This window comes from Oncorhynchus masou, chromosome 28 (assembly GCF_036934945.1).
Source record: "Oncorhynchus masou masou isolate Uvic2021 chromosome 28, UVic_Omas_1.1, whole genome shotgun sequence".
NCBI lineage: Eukaryota > Metazoa > Chordata > Actinopteri > Salmoniformes > Salmonidae > Oncorhynchus > Oncorhynchus masou.
Genome location: NC_088239.1, coordinates 24,499,718 through 24,527,144, shown reverse-complemented (window position 1 = coordinate 24,527,144; position 27,427 = coordinate 24,499,718). Strand labels below are relative to the sequence as shown.

At 42.3% G+C, this 27,427-nt stretch overlaps 1 protein-coding gene across 1 annotated transcript; it reads left to right on the top strand.

The window, feature by feature from the left end:
• The first annotated feature begins 1,252 nt into the window (after nucleotides 1-1,252).
• LOC135518548 (myosin-IIIa-like) lies at nucleotides 1,253-26,916 on the top strand. The gene is made up of 6 exons (XM_064943717.1): nucleotides 1,253-1,420; nucleotides 5,854-5,988; nucleotides 19,593-19,697; nucleotides 19,784-19,883; nucleotides 24,924-25,000; nucleotides 26,794-26,916. Exons 1-6 carry the CDS (start codon nucleotides 1,253-1,255, stop codon nucleotides 26,914-26,916), a joined length of 708 nt encoding a protein of 235 aa, XP_064799789.1.
• Nucleotides 26,917-27,427: the final 511 nt, after the last annotated feature.

Below are 27,427 nucleotides of genomic sequence, written 5' to 3'. Positions count from 1 at the left end.
ATCTATCAGAATTCTTATCTTCACATTGCCAAAACCTTCATCCTCCCCACCCAGGTACAATTCTCTATCAGATACAGAGGTACCATACTCTGGAATTCTTATCTTCACATTGCCAAAACCTTCATCCTCCCCACTGCTGCACCTCATATAGTCAATTCTCTATCAGATACAGAGGTACAATACTCTGGAATTCTTATCTTCACATTGACAAAACCTCATCATCCCTCAATAACTTCAAGCAAAGACTGGGGGTCAGCCTGAAACTACATAATAATCCCCTCCATATAGCCTAACTCTCTCTCTCTCTCTCTCTCTCACACACACACACACACACACACACACACACACACACACACACACACACACACACACACACATACACACACATACACACACACACATTGTTTCTTGTATACTGAGTATATCATGTACAATTATAATTAATATGCTTTGATTAACTGATTGAAAAAACACCTCACTTGCATAATGTTTTTACCAGTTTTCAAATCTATTCTGTCTTTCACGTCTTTTCTTTGGTGCAAATAAATAAAACCTAAAACATTGGCTCTGTTTCAACCCAATTAGATCCACTCCAGTGTTCAAAGTGCAAGGCCTATGCACGCTGTGCATCTGAGGTAATCAAGTATCCTTGAGTAATGTTCTCAGGACATTGTGAACAACCCTTACAATTACAATCATCTCAGTGGAATTCCAACAAGGATAAACACAGCGGTAACAAATCTAATGAGAGATAAAGCTACAGATCCTTTACAATCACTTTTCTTTACATGAACCCAATATTTGAGAAGGCCCAGGACTACACTATTGTTTTGACTACCAAAAATAGACCATGGACTTATAAAGACACAAATAACAAGCCTGGCGAACAAGTTTTCCCATCCATCCATCTATCAATTCATTCATCCATCCATCCATCCATCCATCCAGTACCTTCTTCGTCATTTGAACTGGCATGCGGGGAGGGGTTAAGGAAGATACAAGACACACGAATGGAAGCATGCAACCATGGTAACCACAATTGGAAGGAAATATGTAGAACGAACTGCCAAGACTGGAGACATATTGCTTATACGCAAAGATGTGAATCATTTGATTTGATGTGCCAAGATTGTTAGCCCTTTTGTTTATTTCATTCATGGAATGAAAAGTTGGGTCTTTAACAAGAAATGTTCATTCACAATGGCCATGATATTCCTTTACCCCTCTCTTTCCCAGGAGATCTCTCATGAAGATGTTTCCACAATCAGGGAAATCGATTATCTTCGACACATTTCCTGATCCGACAGATACCTGGGAGATCATCGAGACCATCGGGAAAGGGACTTATGGCAAAGTCTATAAAGTACTCAACAAGATTGATGGCAGCAAAGCGGCTGTCAAGATACTGGACCCCATCCATGTGAGTAATGTTTCCTTACTTTCTGAAGTATGTGTGTCTGCATGTCGAGGTGCATGCTTTTGAAATGAGCTTGTTTTTGAAATGAGCATGTTGGGGTTTGGTTTTTAAGTAGGCCAATAATAGGAATGTCCTTTCATGCCATGCAGGTGTTGTCGTTACTATGCATTAGTGTGACTGGCCGGCAGTAGCCTTCGGTATGTTTATGGTCCTGGGGAGCCATAGTGAGGACACATCACATTACCTGTAGCCCCAGACCTGTCATGTGGGGATTTTCAGGTCCTGGGCTGCCATCCATGATGAATAGAAACTACACATTGGTCAGGCACGTGGTTTTCGGACAAGTTTCACATGGATTTTCCCGTTTATTTTTCACATATTAGAAAAATGTCACGTGAGGAAAATAAATTGCACATTGCACACAATTTCACTTTCCAACATTTCACATGTGCTATTCTATGTTTCACATGTGTGCTTTTGGAACCGGTGGGATTGGAGTCCATGTCTCCCACAGGAGAAGCCAATGTCTTGACTGTTCGATCAAGAGGGCCAATATTGGGTTTCTCTTCCAATGTATATGTAATGAACACAATGGGAGACAGAGAGCTGTTTTAAAGGTGTTTATTTGTAACGGACCACAGGAGGGGGCAGGTAGCTGGGTCCAGGGGCAGGCAGAAGGTCATACACAGGGGGTATAAAAAGGCAACAGTACAGGCAGGGAAAAGGCTAGTAATGTCATCCAGGATTTCAGGCAATTGGTTGATAACAGGAAATCCGGCTAAAGTACAGACAGGGAAAAGGCGTTACAGTATATTTATTATACATTTCTCTCAATCTCAGAATATTGACTCTTCAATAAAAAAATAGGGCTGTCAAAATTATACATTTTTTTTAAATGAGTTAATCGTATGATTTGCTGTGATTAATCACGATTAATAGCAAATTCTGAATTTTCTCGAATTGAGCTGTCATTTAAGCTTTTTTACATAAAGAATATTAACGTCTTGATATTGTCCAAGGTAACAGTTTGCAAAATCAGGTAAATTTAAGATTTAGCAAAGCTATCATCAAGGCAAAGTGTGGCTACTATGATGAATCTCAAATATAAAATATATTTGTTTAACACTTTGTTGGTTACTTCATGAATTCATATGTTATTTCCTAGTTTTGATGTCTTCATTATTATTGTACAATGTAGAGAAAAGTGAAAATAAAGAAAAACCCTTGAACGAGTAGGTGTGTCCAAACTTTTGACTGTATATTTAAGAGCCAAAACATTTATAATGGAAATAAAAAATCCTCAGAAACGCCAACTTGTTCTCGTTGACTTGCATACTAAATTTAACTAGCTAGCTTGTTTTTCACTCGGTCAAAACAATAAGAGGATACAACAAAAAGACCAGAAAACTAATCACATTTGGTTAAATATGTCATCTCTAGATTTAGAAAATGTAACCATGTGTACAAACTGGAAAACAGGATAAAAAATAAGAAGATATGGAGAGATAGCTTCGCTGTTCTTTTCACTGGACTTCAACATTGGAAGAAGGAACACTCCAAATGCCTCTGCCTTGTGGTATCACATAGTATACATGTATATCAGTGGAACCCCATGGAGCACTGCAATAAAAATGGTGTGGATGACTCAGGAAAAATAAATCATTATTTTTTTACGCACTTTAATTATTATACACAGGTAGGAAACATGTTAACACCACCTTTTCACATGTGAGGAGAATAACATTATTTCACCCCCACATGTGAACTTGCAATTCCCCATGTGAAAGTGATATTTTCACATTAAGAGTTTTCTTCATGTGAAACTGCAAATGTGATTTTCACATGATTGTTCTTCACATGTAAACATGCAATTGCCTTTAAACAGCTTGGAAAATTCCAGAAAACTTTGTCATGGCTTTAGAAGCTTCTGAAAGGCTTATTGACCCTAACCCTTCAAACTCAGTGCCTCTTTGCTTGACATCATAGGAAAATCAAAAGAAAATCAGCCTAAAATGATTGTAGACCTCCACAAGTCTGGTTCATCCTTGGGAGCAATTTCCAAACGCCTGAAGGTACCACGATCATCTGTATAAACAATAGTACGCAAGTATAAACACCATGGGACCACGAAGCCGTCATACTCAGGAAGGAGACGCGTTCTGTTTCCTAGAGATGAACGTACTGTGGTGCGAAAAGTGCAAATCAATCCCAGAACAACAGCAAAGGACCTTGTGAAGATGCTGGAGGAAACAGGTACAAAAGTATCTACAGTTGAAGTCGGACGTTTACATACACCTAAGCCAAATACATTTAAACTCAGTTTTTCACAATTCCTGATATATAATCCTAGCAAAAATTCCCTGTTTTAGGTCAGTTAGGATCACCACGTTATTTTAGGAATGTGAAATGTCAGAATAATAGTAGAGCGAATGATTTATTTCAGCTTTTATTTCTTTCATCACATTCCCAGTGGGTCAGAAGTTTACATACACTCAATTACTATTTGGTGGCATTGCCTTTAAATTGTTTAACGTCGGTCAAACATTTTGGGGAGCCTTCCACGAGCTTCCCACAATAAGTTGGGTGAATTTTGGCCCATTCCTCCTGACAGAGCTGGTGTAACTGAGTCAGGTTTGTAGGCCTCCTTGCTCGCACACGCTTTTTCACTTCTGCCCACATATTTTCTATGGGATTGAAGTAAAACGAGTCCCATATCGACATAACCTGAATGGCCGCTCAGCAAGGAAGAAGCCACTGCTCCAAAACCGCCATAAAATAGCCAGACTACGGTTTGCAACTGCACATGGGGACAAAGATCGTACTTTTTGGAGAAATGTCCTCTGTTGTGATGAAACAAAAACAGAACTGTTTCGCCATAATGACCATCATTATGTTTGGAGGAAAAAGGGGGAGGCTTGCAAGCCAAAGAACACCATCCCAACCATGAAGCACAGGGGTGGCAGCATCATGTTCTGGTGGTGCTTTGCTGCAGGAGGGACTGGTGTTCTTCACAAAATAGATAGCATCATGAGGAAGGAAAATGATGTGGATGTATAAACTGCAATTCACGTGAGGTGAAAACATGTTATTTTCGTCACATGAGAAAAGGTGGTGTTAACACGTGAACTGTACATTTAATGCATGTGAACATATGGTGTCGTGAAAACAGCAATTTCAAATGTGAAAATCCGATTTTCACATGTTAAACTGCAAATTTAAAGTCTATCTTACTGGCTTCTGTTCTCTTCTGAGGCTCTGTCTTCTGTTTGGTCTCACTTTGTCACTTAATCAAATCTTTTCTCTCTTTCTTTATTTCATCTTCTCTATGTCTCTCTCTCTCTCAGTCCGTCTTCAGTCTCCACAACAGACTTCCCCAACCTCCTCATTAGAATTCTTCCTTCTCTTTCTTTCTCTTAATCAATTTATACATTTTAATCTATCTCTATCTCTCTCTCTCTGTATAGCTTAATATCAAGCCTCCCCTTCTTTTGTTAACAACACAAAGCATCGACTGTAGATTTACCTGGGTTGTGCTTTCAAGGCCCTACAATTACACGAAAGAGGGAAATGTTTCATTGTTCATTCATGAAACATATATTTTATTACTGATCTAGAGACAATACACGTTTGAAATGTACGTGGTTGCTATGGCTATAAAATCCAGCTAACATTTTCTTCCTCTCACTCAGTTTTGAGAAGTTAAATCTGGTGAGATGCTGGAAAAATATGACACAAATGGCATATTGCTATGTTGAAAGACAATTTGAAAATGATCAACTACAGTAGCTACTTGACTGTAAAATGTTTTTATTATTGGCCATGTAGTTCAGTAAGCAGTAGAAGTGTTTACAATTCCTAACAATGGTTTCTTTCAAAAGCAGATACTCAACACTATACGTGGACAAGATTTAAGTAGATTATGCAACTCTTGTTGTGTTCATTTGCTTTTCCAGGTACAATGAATGGCAATATCAAGTGAAAGTGTAATGAACAGTTGTTTTTATCCATTAAACTCTAGCATCATCTTAATAACTGTCTCATTAGTCTGTAGAGAGTTTGTTACTGTTTTTCATTAATGAAGAATAATTATCTATAGACCATTCTCTGAGAGGAGCATCCTTTTAATCAATCGGTTGATAGTTTCCAGCAGAGAACACAAGCACAATATCACTCATTAAAGATGATCAGATTCCTAAGCATTGAGATGACATTTTAGTAACCACAGCTGTTGGTTCCATTATGACTGTTTAATTCCTCTTTGTAATGCGAGCATGTATTGTGATTTGACATATGATTGAATACATAACATGACCAAAAACAATGTATGATAAGACTTGGCTGCAGAACACCAAATTGCTACAGATCGGTCATTGAGGATTCATGGTAAGTCTTCTGTCATTTTACGTGGTTGACCCATGTTGGTTATTGTTTTCCAGGATATCGATGAGGAGATTGAAGCAGAATACAATATCCTCAAGGCTCTCTCTGACCACTCCAATGTGGTTAAATTCTTTGGGATGTACTACCAGAAGGATGTCAAAAACGGGGACCAGTTGTGGCTAGTTCTTGAGGTAAAGCCCACAATGTTTTTTGCTGTACATCAATGTGACTAACTATTTACATTTTAGTCAATTATAAGACACTCTTATCCAGAGTGACTTACAGAAGCAATTAGGGTTAAGTGCCTTGGTCAATGATAGATTTGTTCAACTAGTGGGCTCTATACAAGGTAGACAGCACAGTGGTGAAGGGCCAAGGCGGGGGAAGGTATTATGTAACCGTATAAGATCCAGCAGGAGGTCTGGACATACAGCTTTCCCATAGAAGGCCATATGGGCTCTCGTGTCATTGGTTCAACCTGTGTCGTGCTGAGAGAAGCAGAGGGGGGATTTGCATTTCCTGGGCCGTCTCCACGAATCAGTGTGGACAGTTGATTTTGCTCTTGTCTGGCTGAGTGCAGCATATTCTGGGTGTCCAGGGGCTGTTTCACGACTGCAAATATAACTTCATTACACTTTTTATACTACCCTGCAATCGCCAACATACAGTTGAAGTCGGAAGTTTACATACACTTAGGTTAGAGTCATTAAAACAAATGTTTCAATAACTCCACAATTTTTTTGGGCAAGTTTTGGCAAGCCGGTTAGGACATCTACTTTGTGCATGACACAAGTAATTTTTCCAACAATTGTTTACAGACAGATTATTTCACTTTTAATTCACTGTATCACAATTCCAGTGGGTCAGAAGTTTACATACACTAAGTTGACTGTGCCTTTAAACAGCTTGGAAAATTCCAGAAAACTATGTCATGGCTTTAGAAGCTTCTGATAGTGACATCATTTGAGTCAATTGGAGGTTTACCTGTGGATGTATTTCAAGGCCTACCTTCAAACTCAGTGCCTCTTTGCTTGACATCATGGGAAAATCAAAAGAAATCAGCCTAAAATTATTGTAGACCTCCACAAGTCTGATTCATCCTTGGGAGCAATTTCCAAACGTCTGAAGGTACCACATTCATCTGTACAAACAATAGTACGCAAGTATTAACACCATGGAACCACACAGCCGTCATACTGCTCATGAAGGAGACGCGTACTTTGGTGTGAAAAGTGCAAATCAATCCCAGAACAACAGCAAAGGACCTTGTGAAGATGCTGGAGGGAACAGGTACAAAGTATCTACAGTTGAAGTCGGACGTTTAAATACACCTAAGCCAAATACATTTAAACTCAGTTTTTCACAATTCCACACAATTCCTGGCCCATTCCTCCTGACAGAGCTGGTGTAACTAAGTCAGGTTTGTAGGCCTCCTTGCTCGCACACCCTTTTTCAGTTCTGCCCACACATTTTCTGCCCACACGTTGATTGAAAGGTATGGATGGAAAACCAGGAAACATAACTGCTCTGAAGGACCTGAGTTGGGGATACCTTCCCTGGAGGCCCTATCATGGGAAGCTTGTGTTCAGTATTGGTGTGGGTAAGACTCAACCTCAGGTAAAGGATTTAGCTGAGCAATGCGCCTCAGGATTATAGCAGGTATCCCCAGGTGACCCTTTTATACAACGCACATAAACATGAACGTTTAAAGAGCAACATGTATTGTTCAAACTGTAGCATGTGTTGTTACAGTTTATAGTAGTGAGTTTTTAGGGCAATACAAAGGCACAATGTCAGCAGTCCAGTAAGCTTGTCAGTGTTACTAACTATTCTACCGTAAGTACAGTGTAATGCCTCGATTAGAAAGGATTTCCTCATTTCAACAGGTCAAGTCAAGCGCACTATTTGACCGCCTCAAGAGGAAGAATAACCGCAGTGAAGGCTGAGACTTTTGCCAGGCTGCTTTTTTATTCACACAATGAAAAACAACCTCATCCTCCTGAACGTATTGAGTGTGAATTTCATGACTCAACTATGAAAACGGTGGTATTTGAGAGAGAAATTCAAGGGGACCTGGTTGATGTTTTATGGTTGTGAGAGGCAATGTGGCTCGTAGCTCTGCATCCTTTATGTTGTATTTCCCCCAGAATGCCAAGCTCCAGACAAACGTGTTACCGAGGTCAACCTGCATCTGATGAAAGTGTTAGCGAGATCTGATGCGCCACTAGCTGAGCTTTGTGCTGTCTGAAATTTGACCCTCAAATTTGAGTTCCTGGTGTGAAGATCGAGAGAGACTATTTCAAATATAATATGAATGGCTGGTAATAATGGTTAGCTGGCCCAAGAGGCTCTGGTGACAAAGCTCATAGCGCCAAAAGTCACACATGCTGTCTGTGTTGGATGTTCATCTTCCAGTTGTGTGTTCGTTTGTGTCAAAACACATAATATCTTTGTATGTAGGGCTAGATGTAGGATATTGTCTGTATGTTACCGAACAGTGTTTGCCAGTGTACGTGTGTGCGTTTTTGAGTTGTGTGAGTGTGATTGTGACTGTAAATGTGCACCTGCGTGCATACGTGCGTGCGTGTGCACGCGATTGTGTGTGCACGTGTATCCCCAGCATTTGTTTGTGAGCCCCTATCGAAGCATGTAGGACAAGCAGCCTCTCTGCTGTGCCTCAGGGAAGGTTATTTGTTGGCCTGCTTCTTAACTGATGTTGTCCTCCGTGCCGCTGTGTTCTGTGTGATGCTTCAGCCTGTTTCCATTACCCTAGCCTCTTTTACAAGTCTGTAATCTAAGGTAAAGTAGCCAAGCTTGAACAAAGCTCCCACATTTCTATTATCCAAGTTCAGAGTGGCTTGAACATTATCATCTATCCCCTCTCGGTGTAATGCTAGCCCAGTAGATCGTTTTCACATCGCCAAATTATGTTTCTGCCTGGCTGTCCTCAGTTTCCTTCTCGGTGGAAGGATCGTTTAATCACCTGTCTGACTCTAGATGTCAGGCTCCTCTCTGAATGAAAGTCGGACTTCAAACCCATAATGTGACCAGCAGGAGGACAGGGGTTTTCTGTTAGCATAATCAGCATAAGCATACTCTGAATACAATGTTACCACACCATTCAGACTTCCAAACCATACCAATCAAGGGCCGCAGTCTTAGTTAGAGTAAATCCTATTCTGTCACAAGGCAGGTGTTGATATGTACCAATTGTGCCTTTGTTTTAAGTCCTCGCTAGGGCTCCCTGAGGTATTTCAGTGGAGCACAATTACCGCGGGTTAGAAAAGCAAAGCCAGTGTTTGGGCGAGTTCAGTCAGCTTTGCAACTTTGTTTACTCTCTATCCCCACTGTGTTTTGCATATCTGTATGCAAACTCTTTCCTCATGCAAAAACCTGAAGCCAACAGCCCAAATCTGAGGGACTAATCCACGGGGCTGAAATCACTGCCAGTCGCGTTATTGGACGCTGTGTGTGTGTGTGTGTGTGTGTGTGTGTGTGTGTGTGTGTGTGTGTGTGTGTGTGTGTGTGTGTGCGTGTGCGTGCGCGTGCATGCACGCGCTTGCATCTGTGAGTGTGTGCATGTGTGTATATTTATACAAAAGGAGAGGGGAAAATACAAAGGGGCGAAGATGGGTGATAGAGGATGCAATCACCATGGTTACAGTCCTTCCTTCTGAACTGTAATTTTCCGTGGTTCATTGTGGATCAGAGGATCCCCTCTCCTCATGTCACGCTGCTCATTATGACGACGATCTGCACAAATTGCATCCTTCACTTTGTTGCTTCCTCATTGGGCCTCATTGGGCTCTGCTCTTGCGCTTATAACTCAGTCTCTCTAGTGGACTCCTTTATGATAGATAGCGGATGTGGGGAGATGAGGGAGCTTTCATCTTTTGCTCCCAATCTGGGTCCATTGAAGGTTTGAGACCTCAACCCTATCAAAACTTCAAAGATACCAATAAAGGGACCAATTTGATTCTCTAATTGGGAATATTGTTGACCTAAATTGTATACCTTGATATTTTTGGTTCTCATGGTTGAATGGTAATCCCAAGGAGCTGTGCTATTTATGGGGCGGCAAGTAGCCTAGTGGTTAGAGCGTTGGGCCAGTAACCGAAAGATTGCTCGATCGAATCCTCAAGGTTAAAATTTGTCGTTCTGCCACTAACAAGGCAGTTAACCCACTGTTCCTAGGCCGTCATTGTAATTAAGAATTTGTTCTTGCCTGGTTAAATAAATAAAAAATGTAATTCTCAAGATCTTATTTCACATGGCTTTTTAAAATTACTTGGTACTTTATGATGAAAAAGCCACAAACTAACATAATTAGGAGTTTAGTTAGGAGTAACTTTAATTCAACTTTAATGTCCTCCTATCTTTGAAATCAAATCAAATCATATCAAATTTTATTTGTCACGTGCGCCGAATACAACAGGTTCACCTTATAGTGAAATGCTTACTTACAGGCTCTAACCAAAAGTGCAATTTAAAAAAAAGTATTAGGTGAACAATAGGTAAGTAAAGAAATAAAAACAACAGTAAAAAGACAGTTAAAAAATAACAGTAGAGTGGCTATATACAGTAGCGAGGCTATAACAGTAGTGAGGCTATATACAGTTGTGAGGCTATATACAGTAGCGAGGCTATAACAGTAGTGAGGCTATATACAGTAGTGAGGCTATAACAGTAGTGAGGCTATATACAGTAGTGAGGCTATAACAGTAGTGAGGCTATATACAGTAGTGAGGCTATATACAGTAGCGAGGCTATAACAGTAGTGAGGCTATATATAGGCACCGGTTAGTCGGCCTGATTGAGGTAGTATGTATATGAATGTATAGTTAAAGTGACGATGCATATATGATAAACAGAGAGTAGCAGCAGACTCCTGTTCAGGAGTCTTATGGCTTGGGGGTAAAAGCTGTTGAGAAGCCTTTTGGTCCTAGACTTGGCACTCTGGTACCGCTTGCCATGCAGTAGCAGAGAGAATAGTCTATGACTAGGGTGGCTGGCGTCTTTGACAATTTGTAGCACCTTCCTCTGACACCGCCTGGTGTAGAAGTCCTGGATGGCAGGCAGCTTAGCCCCAGTGATGTACTGGGTCATACGCACTACCCTCTGTAGTGTCTTGCGGTCCGAGGCTAAGCAATTGCCGTACCAGGCAGTGATGCTCTCGATGTTCCAGCTGTAGAACCTTTTGAGGAACTGATGACCCATACCAAATCTTTTTAGTTTCCTGAGGGGGAATAGGCTTTGTCGTGCCCTCGTGCACGACTGTCTTGGTGTGTTAGTACCATTCTAGTTTGTTGGTGAAGTGGACACCAAGGTACTTGAAGCTCTCAACCTGCTCCACTACAGCCCCATTGATGAGAAGGGGGGGGTGTGCTCCTTTCCTGTAGTCCACAATCATCTCCTTAGTCTTGGTTACGTTGAGGGATAGGTTGTTATTCTGGCACCACCCGGCCAGGTCACTGATCTCCTCCCTATAGGCTGTCTCGTAGTTGTCGGTGCTCAGCTCTACCAATGTTGCGTTGTCTGCAAACTTAATGATGGTGTTGGAGTTGTGCCTGGCCATGCAGCTGTGGGTGAACAGGGATTACAGGAGGGCACTGAGCACGCACCCCTGAGGGGTTCCAGTGTTGAGGATCAGCGTGGCAGATGTGTTGCTACCAACCCTCACCACCTGGGGGCGGCCCATCAGGAAGTGCAAGATCCAGTTGCAGAGGGAGATGTTTAGCCCCAGGATCCTTAGCTTAGTGATGAGCTTTGAGGGTGCTATGGTGTTGAACTCTGAGCTGTCGTCAATGAATAGCATTCTCACATAGGTGTTCCTTTTGTCCAGGTGGGAAAGGACAGTGTGGAGTGCAATAGAGATTTCATCAGCTGTGGACCTGTTTGGGCGGTATGCAAATTGGAGTGGGTCTAACGTTTCTGGGATAATGGTGTTGATGTGAGTCATTACCAGCCTTTCGAAGCACTTCATGGCTATGGACGTGAGTGCTACAGGTCTGTAGTCATTTAGGCAGGTTGCCTTCATGTTCTTGGGCACAGGGACTATGGTGGTCTGCTTGAAACATGTTGGTATTACAGACTCAATCAGGGACATATTGAAAATGTCAGTGAAGCCACCTGCCAGTTGGTCAGCACATGCCCGGAGCACACGTCCTGGTAATCCGTCTGGCCCCGCAGCCTTGTGAATGTTGACCTGTTTAAAAGTCTTACTCACGTCAGCTTCAGAGAGCGTGCTCACACAGTTGTCCGGAACAGCTAATGCTCTCATGTATGCCTCAGTGTTGCTTGCCTCGAAGCGAGCATAGAAGTGATTTAGCTCGTCTCGTAGGCTCGTGTCACTGGGCAGCTCGCGGCTGTGCTTCCCTTTGTCGTCTGTAATAGTTTGCAAGCCCTGCCACATAAAATGAGCGTCTTTGTCGGTGTAGTACGACTCAATCTTTGCCCTGTATTGACGCTTTGCCTGTTTGACATTTCGTCGGCGGGCATAGCAGGATTTCTTATAAGCTTCCGGCTTAGAGTCCCGCACCTTGAAAGCGGAAGCTCTACCATTTTGCTCAGTGCAAATGTTGCCTGTAATCCATGGCTTCTGGTTGGGGTATGTACGTACAGTCACTGTGGGGACGACGACCTCGATGCCCTTATTGATAAAGCCATTGACTGATGATAAAGCCAGTGACTGATGTGGTGTACTCCTCAATGCCATCGGATGAATCCCGGAACATGTTCCAGTCTGTGATAGCAAAACACACAAAGCAGTATTTCAGTCCCTTATTATCAATTATGCAAACAACCTCTATAATATCAGCCCAATGTTACAATTTGTATTATTATCTTTGTGGTACTAATAGCTCTTCCAGCATCGTATAAGTCATAAATTGATATTGCTGTCTATTCTGTGCCCATGTTGTATTTATGATTTTTATTTTATTCAGTGGACATTAGTCTTCTCCTCACTAACAGCACACAACACATTGCTAATTAAATGATACTGCCTGAGAAGCCGGTGTTTGGAGGATAAATTGGCACAGGTGTTGTGTACCATCATATTCAAATAATGATTGACATATTTTCATTAAAGATGTAAATTTGATTAATGTATTCATACTATTTAATCCTTCCATGAGATATAGTCCTGACACAAATCTAGGGTTGCTACCTAAAAGGGCTGGTTGTTCATTCTATCGGTTAGGTAGCCAGAGACGAGACCCAGTCGTGAAGTCTTTTTGTTCTCAACCTATGGACCTTTGTTCTAAATGTTTCGTTGCCGTGATGACTAGCAACACTCTTATCCCTTGCTAGCTAGCCAACTTCGGCTAACACAGTCACGTCAAACAGTGCAGCCAGAATAACAGCAAAGTGCAGCATTTGTGTTTGTTTAAGCTGTTTTCTAGTGACATTTATTTCGATACATCCATAACAATGAGCTAATGATATGCGATTTTGCCTGGCATAGAACATTTGCTCTCTCGCCAGGACAGGTGGGACAGCTGAAAATTGAATTTTGATATTGAAACAATGTTGCAAATGTCGGAGAGATAGAAGAGCAACATTTATACAAATCTCAAAAAAAATTGTGGTGGAGATCAAGTTTATAAATGTCCTTTTTGGGCTGATAAGACAGTGGATTGCGCAGTGAGATGGAACAGTAGGAATTTTAATGTCATAGACTTAGCCGGTGGTAACTTGTGGAATAGACACCGGCTGGTATTAAGTTTGAACCAATCAGCATCCAGGATTACACCCACCTGTTGTATAAAAGGAAATAAGGCCTTGAGTGCCAGGGAGTAAAGTGGTTGGCAGGATAAAGCTAGCATCTTGGGTAGTTCTGGCTTCACATCTGTTTTTAATCTCTGCATCCAGAATCAAATCATGCGTGCAGGCTGGTCAGCTACTCAACAACTGTGTAATGGTTTGTCTGATACGAGTGACTTCCTATGTGCAGGGCTAGCTATACCTATGCCTGACTACTACTGTTTCCCCTCACTGAGTTGCTACACAATGTCGAGGTTTCAGTTCCTCACAGAGATACGGTGCCTAATGACACCCTGTCTTACACTTACAGTGTGTGCTTTTGGAAGTCATCGAATCCAATCACATTTTATTTGTCACACACGCGTGTTTAGCAGATGTTATTGCGGGTGTAGCGAAATGAGTGAAGGTAAGCCGATGTAAAAATACTTGTAGCCATGTCATTCAGTATCAAAGCTCAAAGGAGAACCTCTGAGCTGATAACACCAGACTTAAACGGTAATGCAAACTCTTATGTAGGTAAGCTAGTTGAACGGCAATACGCCCAAACAACGGTTAGTGTCATCAGTAGTGCCGTTATCACAGTGTTATGGCTGTTGTCGTCAGCTTTTACATATTGCTACATACATGGCTAAATATGGTACAGACTTATTTTTGAACCAATGAAAATGATCCAAAACAACCAAACAATTACCGTGAAGCACGTTGGCATGATTAGTATTGGAGCACACTGCAACTATTAATTCTATGACCACCATCCCACCATAATAATGAAGGATCATTGCAGCGATGGCATGTTTAATGCAGATAAACTAACAGGGGGAGATTGCGTTCATTATACACCGGGAGACATAAATATTGAGACAGCGATCCCTATGATAGGGGTAGATAATTGTTCCGTCTGTGAAATGAGCTGAGAAGATGGATCCGGGGTCTGACGTTTAAATAGCCCGGCACTCTGCTTTTTTACTCACATATATCAATCATAGTGTGCCGCTGCTTCAAACCCTTGGCCACTCTGCCCTTGTGTACCTAATACCTGCATTTGAACAGCAATCAAGTGCTCTGTTCTACGCTTTAAGTTGTGAAATCATTTCATATAAGGTGCTAATAACATGCATCTTTCATTTTATATTTTTTGAAACACACTATTTATCTTTCAGCTCTGTTGTCTTCAAGCCTCCATTTTACTCCCTTAAAAACACTGCCCTTATTCTGCCCGACTCCAGGTCGTCGCCAACTCTGGCCGTTATTAATTGACAATGAGGTTTATAATGTCTTTGTTTGTTAGGGCTTTAAATTAAACACATTCAGAAATAAGAGACCTTGGCCTGAGGACCAAACACGCACACTCACACACACAAACACACACACATACACACACACACACACACACAATGATAAAACATCATTTTTGTTAGAAGTTGAAAAGTAACAAAGGAAAACATGAGATATGTACACGTCAGAAAACCTTGCGTAGCTGTTCTTTCAAGAAATCTTTGTGTCCTTTTATGGAGACATCTCTTTGTGCTGCAGTAAACATAGATCTACACAATTATACTGCTCAATATAACTAGCTGCACCTGTAGAGAAAACATCCCCAAGCTTAAAATGGAATGCCCAATCAAAAGGGCTGGTATGGGGAGGGGGGGCATACATATTTCTGACATCCTCATCATCTTTTCTTCTTCCTTTTCATATTCTTTGATCCATTCACTTCATTTACATGACAAAAGCAGCACCTGATCTGTATTGGATCATGTCCTGTTCTGTTTCGAGGCTTACTGGCCAAACCTTTGAGCTGACAAAGAAGAACTATGGTGATTCACAATATGCATTTCTTTTGAAGCTGTCTCGTTGCATTGGGGTGATTGGTTAAGGTCCACATATCCTATAGGCGGGATCATCATGTGATGACTCACAGTACCCACAGACAGCTCTTAGCTAATGATTGACAGGACCCGGTATAGCAATGATGATGACCCAGTATGGAGCTCAGAAAGCTTCACATCTCTACTACTAGTTAGCTATCGTCATCGGGTTTCCACTAGCTACCACAACCACAAAGTCAAAAAGGCTATATCGTAAAAATGTAATAAAACTGTGCTTTTGTCTTAATTTAAGATTAGAGTTAGGCATAAGGTTAGCAGTGTGGTTAGGGTGAAGGTTAGGTTTAAAATCTGATTTGAAGAAAATAGATTGAAATAGCTGGTGTTTATGACTTTATGGTTGTGGTAATTCGTTTGTGTACAGTATTTCATACCGTCCCTCCATTTTTCTTGTGGGTATAAATAGCAGGCTTAGACTTTTAAATCCAACAGCTAGTCTAGCAGAAGGTTGGGGGATGGAGCTGGTGATGGCAGCTAACAGTATTAGCCCCTAAGTCATTTCCATACAACATGTGAGGAATTATGTTGATGTCTTGTCCAAAGCTGACTGCAATAATGTGCCCAACGTCTCTCGCGGGGAAATAACCATGAGGTTTCAAAACAAAGCCAATATCTGACATTAAAGTATATGTTCTTCGTGTAGTCTGAACTCTGGGGATATTTGACCAATGTTGACAGAAGAGCCAGTTCTTTCTGATTTGATGGGCTCTGGTTTAGGGCCAAATGTGGGTATTGAGGGAATTAGCTATTTCTGGATGTGTACCTGTAACAGTAGTTGGCAACATGACTTGAAGTGACTAAAATGCAAGAACTTAATAAGATACTATGCTACATCTAGGTAATCCCAAATAGAAAACAATGTAGCTAAGTGTGAAATTTCACACGTCGTCTTTTAGTCAGCCAACTGGTGCGACTGCCTCTTTCAACATGTCCAAAATAATTCATGTTGGCGTTAAATGGGGTACTCTAGAAGACCAAACAGTGCGGCCGGGAGAGCGAGTGCTAACGTTTAGCTTGGCTAATACCATGGCACTGGAGCCTAGCTAGCTCATTAAAATGGATCGGTCTGCCTTGCCCTGTGTAATTTAATGATGACAGGTGATCTCGGCAGTGATGTGGACTCTGACGTCAGGCTCAGCCGGCTCGCTGAGACGCTCCTGTCTGCAGAGGCTTCTGATACGCTCTGCTCGACTGCAGTCTGTCTGCAAAGGCTGATAGGAAATAGCCGGGTTTGCAGGAAGGGAAGTGAAGTATTACTGTTACAGTTTCTGGAATACTGGGGTTTTGACTGAGCTTCTATATAACAATGTTTTTCCGTATCACCAGGACAGACAGACAGACATGCAGAGACAACATACCATGGTTTAGTCCTTGCCAGGGCAAATCAGTTCGCCCATGTTCAGCCCTCTAGGGGTCTGTGTGAAGCTCTCACATGTGAAGGGTGCTTGACATCATCTGACGTCCCTGACAATACACCACCTGGCTGCCACTCATCTTGTCCGTCGTCATCACACGTCTTGACGTCCGTATCTAAGTGTTGAAGGAAACATAAGACAATAAGGAGAAGTTAAGCATATCAAAGCATCACGTCCACCTACAGTCATGACCAAAATTACTGGCACCCTTGACAAAGATGAGCAAAAAAGACAAATACTGAGCTATATTGTGTGCTCCAAAAAAATTCAGAAATGCTATTATTTTCTGCTAACACAACTGCTCAGATTTGATTTAACAAGGTGTCTTTTTATTTTTGTAGATTTTTACGTGTCAAAATGATTGGCACCACTGTTTGTATTACTACGGAAGTATGACAACACTGAGCCGTTTGACCAATTCATCTTACCAGATCCTTGATGTCCTTCATCTGTTTTTACGGACTGCCCTCTTCAATTCAAACCACAGGTTTTCAATGGGTTTCAAGTCTGGAGACGGAGATGGCCAAAGGCAAATGTTGATTTTGCGGTCAAATAACCATTTCTTTGTGGATTTTTATTAGTTCTTGGTGTTATTGTCTTCCTGGAAGTTCCACTTGTGGCCAAGTTTCAGCCTCCTGGCAGAGGCAACCAGGTTTTTTGGCTAAAATGTCCTGGTACTGGGTAAAGTTCATTGTGTCGTTGACCTCATCAAGGGCCCCACGACCAGTGGAAGCAAAATAGCCCCATAACTTCAAGCTCGGCCGCCATATTTTACTGTAAGTATGGGGTTCTTTTCTGATTATGCATCCTTCTTTCGATGCCAAATTGTTTTGGGGTTCTTTGGCCACACACACCAGTGGTTGAAAACGGGCAGCAATCATTTTGACACCTATCTTTTATTAGTTTAAAATAACACAACTTTCAAATGTTTTGGAGCATACAACATAGCTCAGTATTTGTATTATTCGTTTTTTTATACAGGACTGTGTATTCCAACCATTTCCTTTCCTTTCTCCCATTTCAAAAGTGCACACTGTGTACTGTAAACTGCAGGCTAAGTGGAACAGGCAAATTACAACTCTCTGTGGTTAGCTCAATGAGTGCATGTAACTGGCAGAGAAACATGAGGGCAGAGACACAGTGCACAATGGCTTTGGGCCATGTGGACAGAATGTTAATGAGAAAATGGCTCTGTCTTTCTGGGAACCCCTGACCAAGTCACCAACAGAGAAGCTCTCTATAAAAACCTGGTTGTGTTACTGCATCTTTCCTCCATCCATTTCCCATCCTTCTTTATTTTGGGAATTTAGCATTAAAACGTTGTTTTTTCTTGCTTTTCCCGTGACGTGTGAATGATCATGGAAACAAACATCACCAAAAAACGGTATAAACTCTCTATAACTGGTTACCATTACATCATAGGAGACATGATTGCATTGATGATTACACTTTGCATTTTGTGACTCACTCTGAGAATGAATGTGAAACATTTTTCAGTTGTCCTCCACAAGAGGGTGCTTCTAATTATCTGTAACCACTGAGGTTTCTTCCCTCATTATCCCTTCAATGCACAAGTGAGACAGAGATGTCTCTGATTATAGGAGTATAAGTGTTCTACGCATAATTAGACAAATAGACATTTCCCTTTTAGAATGCAAAAAAAAATGCTTTTATGCATGCAGTTCCTCATGAAAAATGCAGGCAAAACAAGTAGCATTTCTGAGAGTGCAGAGACAAAATATTTATTGCTTGATTCAAGCTTCCCACTGATGCAGATGAGGTGCCATTGTATCCGTCTATGAAGTACTTAGACACAGCTACTTAGATTGTACTATTATGCGCCACTCTGTTTCCTCCGCATCTCAGTCGGCACTCAAGGGCGTTTTCTCTTTATCTGGAGGTCAGGTGATGACAGCCCAAAATAATGGGGTATTATTGTTGCCTTGGCAACACCTAGGGCAATTCTCTGTGATTTTCTGTGATTTTCAGGCAGGCGTTGACATTGATAATAGAGCCACGTCTCAATTTAAGGAGATAGATTCTGCTGCTCGCACTGTAACCTTATGTAGTATGCAGAAAGTGACGTTTCTTCATACGAGAGATTTGTTGTGTAATCAAGCTGAGGTTATTTCATTTTTTTTGTAGTGTAAAATGGGCACTGATTACTTGGTAATGAAAACAAGCCTGTTTTCCCTTGACATGCCGCTCAGTAAAGCTCTCTGCCAAATGTATACTTTTAAACACTTTTCATGGGTTTTCATCAAGGCATATGCATATGCATGGGTTTTAATCTTCCTGACAGAAATAGTCTCCAAAGTAGGCGGAGGTGCTTGATTCGAGGACCTCGATTCGCACATCTTTAATAATTACAGTTTAGTCATCACAAAGCCGATTATACCCCTCTTAGGAGAATCTGCATTTTCTCTATACACACGATTCCTACCTCCCCCTAAGCTGTTTCAAATAGATAAGCGTAGAGAGATTGAACAAAATAATCAACTATCACCACCATGGTCTTCAGAGCTTTGAAGATTCCTTCTGAAATCTTAATTTTGTACCCAGCGCTTTTATCAGAAGGGTGTTACACAATACGAAGCTACAGTATGCACATCTAGATGTGGCATATCTAGATTTAAGCTCATTGTCTCGGCTTTGGCCAGAATATGCTGACTCACGCTACGGTTTAGCAAAGGAAAGCCATTGTCTTCTCTCTTTCTTATGTGCCTGTAGCTCTGCAATGGAGGTTCGGTGACAGACCTGGCCAAAGGCATGCTGAAGAGAGGGGACAGAATGGATGAGGCGATCATTGCCTATATCATACATGAGGCCCTCACGGTAAGCGTGCTCTTTGAACGGTGGATGGACTTTGAATGACCCTCTTCCGATGACTTACCATATTTCTACTATCTCTGCTGTTACAGGGTCTCCATCACCTGCACATCAACAAGACCATCCACCGGGATGTCAAAGGCAACAACATCCTACTAACCACACAAGGAGGGGTGAAGCTGGTGGACTTTGGTACGCTCTGTGGTGTGTGTGTGTGTGTGTGTGTGTGTGTGTGTGTGTGTGTGTGTGTGTGTGTGTGTGTGTGTGTGTGTGTGTGTGTGTGTGTGTGTGTGTGTGTGTGTGTGTGTGTGTGTATATGGCTCAGTATATTGTGTTCATTTGTCAGCGGTCTATGTGTGCCTACGTGTCTGTGATACTGCCGATGGATCAAATCCATTACCCCAAATTGTTTGCCACCTTAATTGGCTTACATTTATTTTCTTATCCAGGGTGGAATACGTTTACCCGGTGGTGGGAATGTGGTAGGTGGGTAGCCGCAAATACATTTCCATTAGATGCAGTGTCTCCTGCATTTGGCCTCACCGCAGAGGACATTGTTGTTATTCGTTGTGTTAGCAATGCAGCGCTGATTTGTTTCCTGTTGTTCTCAACCAAATGAAGCTCTCTGTGCGCTAGCCAGAGTCTGAATAAGGAGAAATGATTCAGGCCATTTCCAGCAGTGACTCAGCGAAGCTCCTTTAGGGCCTGAAAAGCAGCATGCCTCTTTCCATTACAGCTGAATCTCCTCTTTATTCAGCCTGTTAAGCGAAGCTTCTCATTAAAAGCATCAACCTGCGCATGTCGCTGCCTCCCTCTCTTCCCTCACTTAAACCAATGAGTAATGGGTCTTGTGAATTTTTGTCGGCTCCATAGAAATTCCACGAATAACACACTTTGTTGCCGCTCCTCTGTTTAACACTTCCATTAACGAGGTATTCACTTCTGAGGAGGCTCCACTTTAGCTATAAGCTACTCTCAAGTGATACTCTCATGGCTCGCCGTGCTTGCCCAATCCCTCAGATAGATGGTCGCCACCCTGGCTTCAGTCCGTATCAGCCCCAGTGCAGAGGCCATGTGAAGATGCTAATTACTTTGGGGGAATTCTGGGTAGCGGAGAGATAACGGGGAAGCTTGGCATTCACGCAATCTGGGTAGGAAGGGGGTTAGGAGGAGGAGGGTGAACCCGGACATATGAAATGGGCAGATAGGAGGAGCAGACCCCACAGAGGGAAAGAGAGAGGGAAATAGGGATGACTCATACCCCCACAGAGAGGGAGACAGTGATGACTCATGACCCCGCAGAGTGAAAGAGAGGAAGATAGTGATGACTCATGACCCCACAGAGATAAAGAGAGAGGGAGATAGTGATGACTCACGACCCCACAGAGAGAAAGAGAGAGGGAGATAGTGATGACTCACAACTCCACAGAGAGAAAGCGAGAGGGAGATAGTGATGACTCACGACCCCACAGAGAGAAAGCGAGGGGGAGATAGTGATGACTCACGACCCCACAGAGAGAAAGCGAGAGGGAGATAGTAATGACTCATGCTTCAAAGTTCCCCTGGCTCTGTCAAAGTCAGTCAACTGGAAAGCATTGTTTGGTCAGGATAGTAAAGTCATGGTAGACTATAGAAAAGCTTTGATGTTATTACAGAGAAGCTGTCATTTGGACACACAATGTTCTCCTTCCACTCTGTTGTTTAATATTTCACTCACCACATTCCCCATGAATACTTCATTCAAATGAGGGCAGGATTCAATCAAACCTGCACTCCAGGAAACACTGTACCCCCTCCCTTTCAAATGACCCTTCTGTATGATCTGATTTAGCGAAGTCCTCCACACAAATACCAGTGCTACACTCTACATTATGAATACAGAGTTAGGAGGTGACCTATAAACAACTAGGAGTGTTTGAGGCTGTCTGAATATCCCATGGTCAGATTCATTTGATCAAGCATGCCTTTATTTTGATAAGCACCCCATCCGAAATACATAACGCCCCGTACGTTTGTACAGAGGTACAGAGATCTGTGTTTAACAGAGTGGTGTTATGTTGGTTTCATCAGTGTTTCTGAGGCTGTAAACTATTATAAATATCACTGATTCGAAAGGGGGGGGTACCAAAATGTTATGCATCTAAAATAATTATAATTTGCAGGCGCTCTTTTCCAGAGCGACTTACAGGAAGGAGCCTTGTTCAAGGGCACATCGACGGATTTGTCACCAAGTCAACTCAGGGATTCGAGCAGCGACCTTTTGGTTACAGACCAAACGCTCTTAACAGATAGGCTACTTGCCGCATAAATATGTGTTGCTATGACAAAAACAAAGATTGTCATGGGAACAGAGAAGAGTTTATGTTTCTTCATTTAGCTTCAAATGTGCTGTCATTATGGTGAGAATCACCCAAATCCTCTTCCACTGAATTAATGTAGTCTACTCTTGTTGGGGTTGGCGACCCATGTTATCTCACCCACTGTGAAAACTAAAAGACACTCAACTGCACATTTATTCCAATAGGCTTTCATGCTGTGCAGGAAAAATTGTATTTCGCTTCTCTCCTGAATCCTGGTAACTGATTTTGATAAGAAAAAGGTTGGGGAATATATCAATGGGCACATTGATACGTGGAGCGACAGACAGACAGACAGACAGACAGACAGACAGACAGACGGCCCAGAGCGACGAAATAGACAGACAGTGGTGATACAGGGGGCTGGACATAGGTGGCTAGGAGAGATGGGGGACAGAGAGAGCGAGAGAGAGGAAGATAGGAGGGACACGTGCTCCACGCGTGTCCTGCGTCACGCCGAGGCTAATAGTTTTCCATGTGGGGGACTGGCACGTCCCACGCTACACTAAGCAGCTGAAAAGATAAAACCCCTGCAGTGACTCATCACCACCCTGAGAAAAAAAGCCCTGAAAAAGAGAAGAAGAATATGGATGGAGGCCATCTTTTCAGTTTCTTAATGAATATGCTAATTGACAGTGTTATCTCTCTGATGATTATGAAGGGTGACCCGCCGGGCCCTGCCTCTGGGTAATGTTGTAGAAAAAGAACGGCCAGGGGGGCTTTGGATAGGGCTGTCTTTGTGCATACGTGTCAGGGCCTCATAACATGCATGCATGAGCGTGTGTGTGTGCATGCATGAGCGTGTGTGTGTGCATGCATGAGCGTGTGTGTGTGTGCATGCATGAGCATGTGTGCATGTGCACGTGCACGTGCAGCACAGTGTGTCAGCCCTGTGTATATCCCCTCCTGCATATAATCCTAATCCCTTTTGATGTTTGCTACAGCAACCGTTGAGAATCTGCTGCTTACTGCAGTCCTTCTCCTGCCTATTCATTCCATCCAGAATGCAGTTTAACCCATTCAACAAGGAAGTCCTCGGAGAGATATCCATTATATACTTACAAATAACATTGTTTTATACTCTAGTTCATTCATATTCACTATACAGTTACATACAGCATAGATAAAAACCAACATTAACATTGTTTTACACATGTGTGATTTGTTGATTCAGATGGAGTGTACTGTATACTGTATATTCATCTATGCTAGCCACATGTCATATACTGTATTGTAAACACTTTGGAATTCTCCAGTTGTCTGTTTAAACATATAGTAACCACACAGCTAGTTGTTGATGCACAGCTTCTCAGTCCATAGTAGTCTCGCTGCATTCTGTTGATAACCTAGTGCCCATTGGTGGATTCAGTTCAAGCTGCTCCTCTACCACCTACTGCAGCTTCACACTGATTTGTCTGGACTGGAGTCTGGAGTCACGACTGTGGCTCGGCCTGTCGCTGATTGTCCAGACATTTTGAAATTAACTCATGAGCAGTGGTGGGAAAAGTACCCAATTTTCATACTTGAGTAAAAGTAAAGATACCTTAATCGAAAATGACTCAAGTGAAAGTGAAAATCACCCAGTAAAATTCTACTTGAGTAAAAGTCTAAAAGTATTTTGTATTAAATATATTTAAGTATCAAAATGAAATGTAAATGCTAAAATATACTTAAGTATCAAAAGTAAAAGTATAAACATTTTCAAACCAGACGGCATCATTTTCTTGTTTTTTAAATTGACAGATAGCCAGTAGCACACTCCAACACTCAGACATCATTTACAAATGAAACGTGTGTTTAGTGAGTCTGCCAAATCAGTCAGTAGGGATGACAAGGGATGGTCTCTGGATAAGTGCGTGAATTTGACCATTTATCTGTCCTGCTAAGCATACAAAATATAACGAGTACTGTATGGAAATGTATTGAGTAAAAAGTATATTATTTTCTTTAGGAATGTAGTGAAGTAAAAGTTCAACGGTAAAGTAATGTACAGATACCCCCCCCCCAAAAAAGACTTAAGTATTACATTAAGTATTTTTACTAAAGTACTTTACACCACTGCACATGAGTGTTACACCCACATCATGTGTGTAACATCTTCCCACCCTCATCACTGTGAAGGTAGGAAGAGAAAGCAGCCTTCTGCTAATGGTTACGTCCACAGTGAAGAGACGACTCATGGTCCTATTCAGATTGACTGGACCTTTAGAATCATTCTTAGTTAAATATCCACCGTAGACATAGCTGTTTGAATTGTATACAGTCTCCTTTCAAAATGACCAAAACGTGAACACTTACCAAATAATCCCAATTAAACCATGTCATGGTTTAAAATGGGTTAGTCAGTATTGTGTAGATTAGAAAGCAAGTGCTAATATAGTCGTTCTGAGGTTTGTTCATGATGGGATTTCTAGTCAAATGCACTGCTAAATCACCTGGGGGTATTTGTAATGCAAAGCAATCCATCATTTGCTTGAGAGCGATCATAAGTTGGCGTGTGTTTAGGCTATGTTTGAGGCCATGTTTGAGGCTATGTGTGTGTGTGTGTGTGTGTGCGTGTGTGTGTGCGTGTGTGCGTGCACACGTCTGTTTTCGTTCAATGTCACCAGTGACGGCACCATCATGACGAACAGAGTGGGTCAGGAATTTCGTTTCCTTCATCCATCCCAGCTGGAATATGAATAGAACTTCACTCTTTGACCCTATGACAGCTCATCATCGGAACCAGCTGCTCTGGTTTCTGTCTGATTGACATGAAATGAAAAAAAATCTATAGATGTCCTATGTAACTGCACTGTGATGTCCCAATGTATACAGCCGTTCATACTGTGGTTCCCATTTAATTGAGCTATGTTGTCCTTGTGTCTTTGTGCAGGTGTTTCGGCCCAGTTGACGAACACTCGTCTCCGCAGGAACACCTCGGTGGGAACACCTTTCTGGATGGCGCCGGAGGTAGGCCTCATTCCCTTTACCTCGCTAGACACTTACACAGCACCCAACACTGGACCTGTAGAAAGAATGCTGACTTTTGTTGACCTTGATAAGTAGAATTGATTTATTTGACTTTTGTTTTACTAGGCGAGTCAGTTAAGAACATATTCTTGTTTACAATGACGGCCTACCCCGGCCAAACCCGGACGACACTGGGTCAATTGTGCTCCGCCTATGAGACTCCAAATCACAGCCGGTTGTAATACAGCCTGGATTTGAAACCAGGTTGTCTGTAGTGACGCCTCGAGCACTGAGATGAACTGCCTTAGACCGCTGCGCCACTCGGGAGCCCCGAATAAGAACCAAATCTCACCTGAGTGTTGGCCTCTGACCAGCTACTCAATGTTCTTGTCTGTCACAAGACACTAGCGCTTGGCTGGTTCACACTACAACATGATGCTGAAGGTGACCTGTTTAAAACGGCCATCCTTCTTTTTTTTACATGACTTTTTTACATCCACTTTGCAAATGTATTTGGTGTTAACTCACGCGGAGAAATGGCATTTTACATAACGTTTACATAGAGGATAACTAATGCCATTAGATTCGGAGGTGGATGTCCTTTCAGGTGGACCATTTGAGTAAAAAAAAGACTTTTTAAAAAGCAACGACGTACAGAACACCGGACAGAAACAGAGAGAGGAGTGCGGCAGATAGTCGATAGGCTATCGTAAGGTTACTCTGCCAGTTTTGGAAGTCTTTTTACGAAGGGTTGGATGGTACCTTCTGTGCTTTGTTGGAAAAAGACAAGAGTACCTCAAATTTAGTGGATTTGAGTTGAGTGTAAGGCAAGATTGATTCTAATGTATCTGCTTGGCTTTTCTTGTTGTCGTAAATGCTGAATATTCTTCATGACTGTTGAGATGAAGATTCCGTATTGCTTATGGTTTCTTGATATTCATGTGAGTTGTGACATGTTCATGACACTACTCTTCATCTATGTTTGTGCGTGTGTACTGTGCTATGGTGTGCATTCTGCACGTTAATGTGTACTTCATTATGTTCATGTGACGTTTTGTCATTTAGAATATTTAATTTTGGGACCCTTGTCGATAAAGGTGTCTTAATGATGTTGCAATTGTTATGTTTGGACAATATTATGCATTTTTTGAGTACGCTACTAAAGTATGTACCTTGGGAATGATTACTGTTGTTTCCCTGCAGGTGATTGAGGTGTCTGGGTGTGGATTTAACTGTGTGTATCGATGCTCTGTCTGTGTACGTACCGTATGTGTCTCCTATGGGGAGATATATTTTGTTAGTGGGATGCCATTTTGGCCTAAGGATATTGTTGATGGCGGTTTGTGTGTGTGTGTGTGTGTGTGTGTGTGTGTGTGCATGCACTCTTGATGATGGTGTGTGTGTGTGTGTGTGTGTGTGTGTGTGTGTGTGTGTGTGTGTGTGTGTGTGTGTGTGTGTGTGTGTGTGTGTGTGTGTGTGTGTGTGTGTGTGTGTGTGTGTGTGTGTGTGCGTGCGCATGCACTCTTGATGATGATGGTGTGTGTGTGTGTGTGTGTGTGTGTGTGTGTGTGTGTGTGTGTGTGTGTGTGTGTACGTGCGTGCGTGCGTGCCCTATCTGTACAATATTCCCTGTAGACGCCTGCAGCAGTTGTTGATAAAGGTGTGCCCGTAACTCCCAAGACACTCTCAATAATATTCTCCTTAGACAAACTTTTTGAAACTATTAGAAAGACAGACTGCATTTTCCTGCTGCTAATCGTAATGAGGGTGTGTGCGCGTGTCTCCGTCTACAGGTTATAGCGTGTGAGCAGCAGTTGGACTCCACGTATGACGCTCGCTGTGACGTCTGGTCCCTGGGCATTACTGCCATAGAGCTGGGAGATGGAGACCCTCCCTCTCCGACCTCCATCCAATGAGAGCTCTCTTCAAAATCCCCAGGTCAGGCTCCTATAACTGCACATTTAACCATCTGGGGATTGAACTGGGGTTTTCAGTGCAAGATATCCAACAGAGAAGGAAGTATTTTCTTAAATCACTGAGCTAAAGGCTAGGCGTTAGCTATGTCTAACATCTGTTGTTAGATATCAGACAACGAGACGTTATTGCAACAACTAACATCAGCCTAGCAATCTATCTGCTACACAGATGGCAGCCGTGGTGACTATTCATAATGATACATGTCCATTGGGGTAGGGTAGATGTCTGTTGAGGTGTGGTAGAAAGTCAGTGGGGGGCAGGGGTAGCAGGTAGCTAACTAGTGGTGGCTATTCAGCAGCCTGATGGTCTGGGGTAGAAGCTATTGGCCACATTTGAGTGATGAAAATGGGGAGAACAGGCCGTGGCGAGGCTGAGGTCCCTGATGATCTTCTTGGCCTTCCTGCGACACCTGGTAGAACACTGTGAGGGCCCTTCATACACAAAAGAGCA